The sequence below is a fragment of the Dendronephthya gigantea genome, unplaced genomic scaffold (genome assembly GCF_004324835.1).
Source record: "Dendronephthya gigantea isolate DGI-Jeju-01 unplaced genomic scaffold, DenGig_1.0 000506F, whole genome shotgun sequence".
Lineage (NCBI taxonomy): Eukaryota > Metazoa > Cnidaria > Anthozoa > Malacalcyonacea > Nephtheidae > Dendronephthya > Dendronephthya gigantea.
In genome coordinates, this window is record NW_021163516.1 from 26,616 (window position 1) to 35,725 (window position 9,110).

The window sequence follows — 9,110 nt, forward strand, 5'->3', positions numbered from 1 at the left end:
ATCATGATGTGTATTAGTTTGTTGAAACACAGTAAGAGGAATATTGCATTTTTGTCCTATTTTATATAAATGTTTACAGTGTTACCTTGTATCTTTGAATTTATCCACTGGATAGTGGATTTAAACCACCTCCGGACCTTGGATAAATTTATCCGGTAGATAGCGATTTTTATCCTTTGGATAAAGTTATACAAGCTTCGTGCAACACAAATCACACGCTGGATAAAACTTATCCGTTGGATAGTGAGTTATCCGTTGGATAGCGACTTATCCACCTTTCGAACAACCGGCCCCTGTTCTTTTATTTATCGGAATAACTAGTGATGTGATCTTACATGAAGCATTTTCAGTCATGCTGCTAAATTGTCGTGCTGGCTACGCCACTGAGTATTTTATTTGCTCGCAGAGCCTCGTCTGCTGAACGTGACCGTCGGCCAGTCTTCACCATGTACGGTGACAGTTATTTTCTGCCTTTTAACTTGCCGACATGCAATGTTTCATTGCACGGTGAGTTTTCAACTTTACTGAAGGCGCTACTATACAATATGCAATTTTCCTTACAACTTGCAATGCAATTATAACTCCGAAGGATGTTAATTTGTAAAGAGTGTTCGAAATACTAAGGAAACGTTAGCAGATCGTAATAGATGTTCGTATTTGACAACTTTAGATGCCTCAGGAGTAGAATGGTTTTGCAATTTGCAAGGAAAGTTGCGTAGTGTAACAGCGCCTTGAGATTGTTTCGGAAAGCTGGTTAAATTTCGATGTAACTTGCAAACATGTAATGTTTCATTGCAATTGCGAGTTGAAAATAAGGGTCATTGGACGGAAGAACGGGACAAGTATCGTAGTTTTCAACATACCTTTTATAAGGGCGGAGACATTGATCTTCCATCCTCGGTCGGTTTTATCATTTTTTCTGCTTTTTCTATCATTTCTTTATCCTACAAAAGACAAAAACCTTGTTAAATCGTGGATCAATCTAACACTTTTAAAAGCTTTCTCTCCTAACTGAACTAATTTTATTTATACGGTATAGTTCTATCAGTTCTAAATTGTCCTTCATGGAGGTCCAGTAGGGGTCATCCCGTATTGATCCAGTGTTACTACAGGAGGAAACCTGAACTAAACTGACTTTATTTATGCTGGATAGCTGTATCAGTTCTAAACTTCAACCAAACTAATTCTAACAATTCGAAAAAGCTGGGACTTCAGACGAAAAAGGTCAGCCGATTTTGAAAAATCTTAGATGCGGGGTGTTATAAGGCGGTTAGTAATTTCATCATCACCTTCATCCAAGGATGTTCCAGAGCTTCTGAAACCGTGATGCATTTTCTGTGACCAACAGTAAGCAGTTTTGTTATAAGATCCTTAGCTTCACTGCTAACATTCTTCCAGAGGTTGTTCGGAAATTTATACGACCCTTCTTTGACTTGTTTCTCCAATGGGTTATTTGCCTGCTTTGAAAATAAAGAAGATCCGGAAAGTCTAAAAGACGTTAACTTTTCATTGACGTACTCCAATTTTGAAATGAGGTTAACCTACCTCCAGCTTCATTACAAATCGTCTTCACTACGTGAATTTGAGTAAACTGAAGTATATGGCATACCAAACATATAACACACGATTTCTTGTAGGATCGTTCTTCAGGCTACGGGATTAACATTTTGGTAGCGAGGTAACTTGGTGTACCACAGATTGTTTCCATATAGGAATTCGGATCTAAAAAATTAATTGTTATCATTGAGAAACTGTAACAATGAGAAATAACTGAACCTAAAACGTTTGCAGAATGCGCTCTGCTTTCGTAAAACGAAATCACGGACAAAACTCGGAATTGAGATTATAGTGACTTCCAGGATTTGCTGGCAATGGTCACATCGAATGGTTTCTTCAAATACAATTTAAAGGGCAATTTAAACACAAGTTCAATACACAACCGACACAAACCTTTATAAGCGTTTCGTCATACGAGGAACACAATAAAACATTTTCTGGCTAGAGAAGAAAAAGTTAAATTATGGTCGTTAAAGTTTAGGATATAAAGACAGTAGTGATAGATAAATTAGGGCGTGCTTACCTTCCAATCCCTGTTAGTGATGCCATTTTCATGTAAATGCTAAAAATACGAAACAGTATGAATAAAGTTAGTTTAGTTCAGGCTCCTGCAGTAACACTGGATCAATAACAGATGATCCTTAGCTTGGTGTCATTAAAAGCTCCAATCTCTTCGTGATATTTTCCATAAACTTTAGTCATCGCCTGTGAATGAAATATTCCAATTTGTTTAATTCATTCTTCGAAGGCTACACATGGCTACATTCGCGCTAAACGACATCCTCACCTGAAGGCACATTGCTTTCATAGTTGGTTTAGTTGTCAATAGGAATCAGTGATACAGATCGTTAGACAACTCGAGCCTGAAAACAAAATAGAAAAGTCGATCGAATCTTGAATGGTTTCATCCATGATTCTATACTTCTCTACTACATTCTGCAGGACAAATAACATTGCGTGAACTGTGCAGCAATATAGAGAATAGGGGGAAGCCAGACAGAAAAGCACATGGAAAGTAGTTTGAATATTTGCAAACCCTGATAGATAAATGTCGTGGACTCACACATTTGTTTCGGCGTCTCCTCGTCGTTTTGTTCCAACAAGACTCTCAAATAATAGTCACCTGATAGCAGAGATACGTTACTGAGTTTGTTAAACTGTTAAAAAGCTAGAGCAGTTAGGCTTATCACTAACCTATTTCAGTTCATCAGCTAAACATTCATACAGGACTTCAAACTAAAGGTGATTCCAAAAGACAACGTAGTTTCCACTCAGATCTTTTTCCATTGCAAATGCGTGCAAATCAGATTCGAGTGCCCCAGAAGTTCCTCTCGCGTCTGTCACATTGAAAACATAAGAAATTGTTTCATACTCTTTTACGAGAACAGTTTAGAGAAAGAAGTCAGGACTATTGAATTTGTCTTGTTATACTCATAGCGACAGGAAATCCTCCATTACATTTCCATTTCCTATATTTTCAACGGAAACTAACCTTAACTTCGAGACTCACCTTGTAATTCCAAATCAGGTTGTACGCTGTCAGATCTTGACTGAATCTGTAAAAAAGATCCGCTTAAATATCATTGCTTTTTCATCTTTCAAACGACTAGAACATTTTCCCATTTTCTTAATATGAACACTTACTTTTAATAAAAAAACTGGATTTAAATTCTCACATTTTTCCTGGATTTGAATCCTATTTTTGTCCTCCAATGCGAGAGATATCCTTCAAGTTGATTCCTCAACGTTCCCCTCGTTTTTCCAGAGCTCTAAGACACAAGTATAGCACGTGAAATAACAGGCTTATACGTACATGCAAGCATGCATTATGAAATTTTGGAACACGATTGTTGATTTAAAACGTACTTCTGCAAGCTTTACATTGTCACGAATTGATAAACGATCTTCTTCAGTCTCTGGTGGCTGAAGGAAAGATAAAAACTTTCCAACAAAATTGTTTCTTTACAAAAAGGTTTTACACTTCTGAATGAATTACCATTTAATTATTTCCTCAGTGGGGCAGTTGGCACAGTTTAAGGATGAATGATGGAGTTTAGTTACCAAAGCAGTTGATACTACTTAGTCATGAATACGATTGGTTAGTCAGAATCACCTCAATGGGTTTATGTAAATAATGGCCCTCGCAAAAAAGTTTTCAAAGATTTCTCACTTCGTCAGGGCTTTCAAGGTAATAGAGCAAACCAGCAGGCTGTAAAAATCGTATTCAAATTTATTACATAATTGTTTATGAACCAAAAATTATGAACAGGAAATCTCGCATTTAAACTTTCTTGCACGCTTGGCATATTTTGTTCGAAAAACGCCCGTAGAAAGTGTGGCAATTTGTTTTTGACCGCGCGTGAGTTTTTGGGGTGCTGGGAGCGAAAATAGTTTTCGAAAAATGCGTCAAATTGCGCGAGAAATAGATATTTGTGGATATTCTTGATCATAAATATAAATAGCTGGATAGATAGGGACATTCAGGAGCTTCAATTTGATATATAAATTGCCATGGAAACTGAAGCTGTTTACACCAAGCTTCGCTTCTTGCGCAGGGCTTTTGGTCGAAATGTCGCTGTTCGTTGGAAATTGCAAAAATACTCAAACTTCAGCTAGTATAGGAATCCCATCGAAAGGCTTTCAGCTGTTAGATTGAGTGTTTTTTTAAAGTTTTATGTTTTACTTAAATTCGTATGTTTTTGTTTTTTCGATAACGGCATCTTAAACCGCAAAATCATGCTATATTCGAAGGCGCCTGCTTACAAAAGGTTTAAAGCCGGCGAATACATGAGGCAAAAACGTCTGGGGTCATTGGCAGTTGAAGGGAAAAACAAAAAACTAAAAAACACCAAAATGAAGTTAAAGAGGCTGGATGATAGGGTAAAAATAATTTCAGTAGTTATATCTTCGCTTTCTTTTAAAAAGATATTTCGGCTTTAATAGTCGGAATTTGTATTTTCAGCCTTTAATACCTATGGTTGTTGTAGTAAATATCTGAGAAAACATTGTCTGTTAAGCTCTATAGTATACCGCTTGAGATGAAATACATGTATTTTTTTACCTTTCGATCTGGAGAAGTGAAGCTGTCTGGCTCTAGTTTTATAAAGCTCATGTTTATTGTGTTAAGAGGTGTTCATGCCTATTATTTATCTTCACTACTACACTTTGAATCAAGTCTAGGATACTAGATAAGATTTATGCATATGAATTATATTCAAAGAAAAGCCTGGAGCAGGGAGCATTCAACTGGCATGGTAAATTACTAAAGAAATAAACTGAAATCCAGAAAAGTAAAATATATGTTTTACTCTTTAAAAGCACATATATAGTACATACTGATTAAAAAGCTATGTGGTCAAAACACATCAATGTTACTATGTAATGCAGGCCTGACTTGGTCCTTACTACAAATGAAATTTAAGGACAATCAAATAGGTAGATTATCATGTTGAGTAATACCTGATAAACTGAGTTTCTTGGGTGTTCAGAAGAAGATTGAAACCACCCAATTTAGCAAACTAAATATTTCAACAATTTTTACAACTGTTGAAATTACAAAATTTGCATCATTCCAAAACCTTAGCCAATGTAAAATAATTAGATCATGATGCATACTGTAGCTTAATATTATTGGTATTTCCTATGTGGCTAATGATGATAAAATATTGAGAGCAAAATGTAAATTCAGCAATCCTAAACATGTTCATATAGTACAAGTTATTCTCTGCAAATGTTTATGCTCACCTCTTTCTATATACTAAGATTGCATGTGGCCATTGCTGCTGTTAATTAGTAATATTTACAGCACATACATTAATATAATTAACTGTAAAAATTGTTAACAACACAAGTATTGAGTTAATTACTACAAAATGTAAAAGTAAAAACTCATGTGGCAACATCAAATATGTTTGTTTTGCAATACAATTTTGCTATTGCAAGTGAAAGATATGACTGAATAATGATAGTACTCTCCCTGGTAGTGGTATTGCTTAATAAATGGCAATTTTTTTGTAAAAGTTGGTATATTAATATGCCAGACTCAGCCTGCTGCCAGGAAACAAACAAATCAGGGTCCATGCAGTTTAACAGATAGTATGCAATGCTGTTAATGAACTTTGTATGACACTCCTGATATGCAATTTTGCTTGCCAAACAGTTTTCCTTAACACATGCTAGGTTTTGTATGTAACAGGAGACATTTGCATTGCTGGAAGCCTAGAAATTCCCTCTTTGGAGATAATGGAAGATATTCCCTACAATTAAGCCAATTATTGTTTTGACTGAGAAATCAATGGTGATGAAATCAATGCCCTTATCAATTAACATTATCTGATGTGGCAGAAGCCACATGAATAGACCCTTCCAAGTTTAGAGGTACCACCTTTTAGGGCATGCAAAGCCAATAGAAAATTCAATAGGGACATAAGTGACTGATAGTTACTCTGCCATGACAAGTATCAATCATGCCAGTCACCATTGAGCTTTCTATTGTGTTTGCACCTCCTGCAAGATGGCATTTCTAACCTTGGAAGGGATCATGTGGCCAGATATTAAGATATGCATTCACATTGTCAAACAACCTAGGTACATGCATTACTCTCAGGGTATCATTCAAGTTAAATATTAAAATGCATTCAGTTTGAAGTATCCCTACCTGCAAAATTGCAGCATATATGCTATTATTGTGATTGCTATTAACTGTACATAATTTTCTTGGGGAATATACAATGTAAATTTTATATAAAATTGTTATGATATTCGCCATTAATTGTTAACACTATACAAGGTTCACAATTAGCATAATATGTGTTACGAATAGCCACTTCCTCCTGCGTATACCCTGAGAGCAATGCTAGTAATTCCATCACCAAACGCAGATTAGTTAAATATATTACTTCGCCTTTCGTAATGCTTCCGAAATAACAAAACTGTTCGCAAAACACGGGCATTGATTTTACCATTTTTCTAAAAACAACAAATAGCTCGTATGGAATATCTGGCGAAATCTCCGAAGTGAAAGGATTCCTCGCATTCCGTCTGCTGCATAGCCTGCGTCGTATTGCTGCCAGCCACAATCTAGACACATGCTGAAAAACCACGGCTGAATTTATGGAAGACCTAGCAAGAATCTTTGCTGGGCCAAAAAGGTTACTATCGCGACTACCCGCCGTACGGCAAAGCTCCACTATCGGCCGAATTACTCTGGCCCCTTCCTCTAAAAGGTCACGGTCAGAGCACTGCAGCAATCGAGACAAGCACTCTTTAATATTCTCGCTAATACTTTCAACTTTTTGTTGACACTTGTCTCCTAAAACAACTTGGTTTACAACTTGTTCGGCAGAAAATTTTGTATTTGCCGCCGCCATTTTGTAAACACAAATGGGGAAGACCGCAGAACAAACTCACTTTGTTGCATAATTTCATTTGAAATACCGCAGGACAGTAGGAATGGCGAAATGGACGTTTCTCGGGAAAAAATGCCAAGCGTGTTGTATATTTTAGACATTAAAAACTATAACTACTTTAATACGAACATTATTCTCGCAAGTAATGCCATTGCTGTTGGATGATGCTATGCCAACAATAATGATTATAAATTACTTATGGAGTATGCTTGTTAGTCTCAATTGAACTATTTACAGATGGCTAGTATATAGAGGATTATAAAATCACAAGTTTTAAGATGAATCTGAGAATGTTGCTAAAATACAACTCAGGTCCTGCGGATGGAATAGAGGCTATACCTCTGCAACAATTTGTTAATTTATCACACTAATTCGCACCTGTTCAATAGCGAACGTCTATCAGTGCTTTGCGTAAACATGGCCATGCGTAAGCGTTTTGGCAGAGCGCCCTCGGCAAGCGCCAGAACTTGTATTTTTGCCGCGGTTTCTTCATCAGCTTCCTAAAGTGAAGTTCTAACTAAATATTAACAGATGATTTTAGGCACTTCACACGATGCCGGAATATTCTTGAGGTTTTAAAGGGTCTTAATTTCGAGTGGTATTATACGCACTTCAAATTCAAGCAGGGAACAGTTGATGGAAAAATGAGTCAACTGTACGTCCTCAGTGACAAGAGCATTGCACCGGCATCGCAAAAGCGTAGGTTCGATTCCTGCCGGAGGATCTATAGTTCACTCATTTTTCCGTCATCTGTTCCTGGCTTGATTTGAAGTGTGTATAATACCTCTCAAAATTAAGACCCTTTAAAACCTCTTAAATATCAACTGAACTAATATGTACATTCATCACGGCTAAAAAAATGCAGAGCGTTATAAATGACGTTCGTCAAAGGCAGAAAATTCTCAATGGATGAATGAATGAATAAAACGTACCTCGATTATCGCCTTCAGAACCATGCCAGCACCTTTCACAATTGTTGTCGACGGATGCTGAAATTGTTGAGGAACGAATTCAAAACCACGATTGGTAAGAACCATTAGCGGGGCAATAGTAAAACATACATAAGCGAAGAAATGGTAAAATTGGTACTATTATTTAGTTTTGTCGTAAACCTACCTGGAACAATCGATAAATGCAATGACCCATTTCTAGACAAACAAATAACAGACTTCATGAGTTGCTCCTATGCATGGGTCAAGCTAGTGGACGTGGTAAACTTCACCAAAAAGGTAAAGAGAGAAAGGCTATTTAATCAACTCTCAACCTCAGTCAAAGAGCCATAAACTACCAAGAAGACAAGTTGAATGAAAAGCTCCTCAAATTTCTTTGTAGCATACCTGCAACTTTCTCCAGTAATTTCCCAAAACTGTTCATCATCTGTTGTCTCACTAAGAGGAATATGCAATAGTCTATTTATTGTAACAGACTACATGAGTTGATTCAAAATATTGGAAGCAATCACACCTTACTATTAGTTTAACATGAATGTCCAACTTCACCCCCGTATTATTTTAATATATTGCAAAGCAACTAGAACAAACCTGTAAGGAGGACACAGAGCAAACGTCAGAAAATCAAGCAATCCACTTATAACTAAAACCCCAGTAGAACGAATATAGAAGAAAAGTTTTCATGGTTAATCTATTTCTTGTGTTTAGTTAGAAAGGTAGTTCAAATTAGAAAGGCAGTTCTTACGAATGACTTGCTGGGTTTTGCAAGGGAATTTCTCTTCCAAAACAAAGCTATATACATACAAGAGGGATGGAAAGATAAAATGCAAGGGTTCAGCATAGATTATAGGCAACCAACACCGCACATCTTACCACATTTATCGTGAGAATATCCAACAAACTGCTTAGAAATTTTTCAGAGGATAACAAAAAGCTTTTGTTTATCTGTTCTTGTCGAATGTCATAGTTATCGTGCGTTGGCTATATAAAAAAACAGAATTGGTTTCGATAAAATTGGATCCTGTTAACATTCAGATTTCAAAGTTGGCTGAGTTATGTGGATTGCAAGTTAAAGGGTAACACTAATGATAGTGACAGATTTGGCAACATATTACCAGGAAATTCATCGTTAAAGTGTTGGCGCTTTCCTTTATACGGAAAAAACGGCCAGACCGGTCCTATTGTTGATCTCGGT

At 36.6% G+C, this 9,110-nt stretch overlaps 1 protein-coding gene and 2 long non-coding RNA genes across 6 annotated transcripts; all 3 read right to left on the reverse strand.

Moving 5' to 3' along the window:
- Window positions 1-726: 726 nt before the first annotated feature.
- On the reverse strand, window positions 727-1,722 carry LOC114543644 (calcium/calmodulin-dependent protein kinase type II delta chain-like). Of its 4 annotated transcripts, none has more exons than XR_003690145.1 (3): window positions 1,610-1,711; window positions 1,290-1,457; window positions 727-944 (listed from the first exon to the last, which is right to left on the reverse strand). XR_003690145.1 is itself a non-coding variant. In XM_028562541.1 (3 exons), the coding sequence occupies exons 1-3, from the start codon at window positions 1,555-1,557 to the stop codon at window positions 867-869; spliced, it is 261 nt and encodes an 86-aa protein (XP_028418342.1). In that variant the 5' UTR covers window positions 1,558-1,722; the 3' UTR covers window positions 727-866. The 4 variants fall into 4 exon arrangements, 2 of the variants coding, with proteins under 2 accessions (XP_028418342.1, XP_028418343.1); XR_003690144.1 differs by having other exon boundaries at window positions 1,290-1,460; XM_028562541.1 differs by having other exon boundaries at window positions 1,290-1,460; window positions 1,546-1,722.
- Window positions 1,723-3,095: 1,373 nt separating this feature from the next.
- On the reverse strand, window positions 3,096-3,463 carry LOC114543645. Its single transcript, XR_003690146.1, has 3 exons — window positions 3,424-3,463; window positions 3,234-3,326; window positions 3,096-3,113 (listed from the first exon to the last, which is right to left on the reverse strand). It is a non-coding gene; the product is annotated as an uncharacterized LOC114543645 (long non-coding RNA).
- LOC114543646 lies at window positions 3,459-7,939 on the reverse strand. Its single transcript, XR_003690147.1, has 3 exons — window positions 7,898-7,939; window positions 7,344-7,465; window positions 3,459-3,480 (listed from the first exon to the last, which is right to left on the reverse strand). It is a non-coding gene; the product is annotated as an uncharacterized LOC114543646 (long non-coding RNA).
- Between the last annotated feature and the right edge of the window lie 1,171 nt (window positions 7,940-9,110).

What these genes read in the sequence shown, in the direction of transcription:
- LOC114543644 (XM_028562541.1), bottom strand. An exon ending in TGGAACATCCTTGGATGAAG is followed by an intron (nt 945 to 1,289) that starts GTGATGATGAAA and finishes TGTCTTTTGTAG; the next exon opens with GATAAAGAAATGATAGAAAA.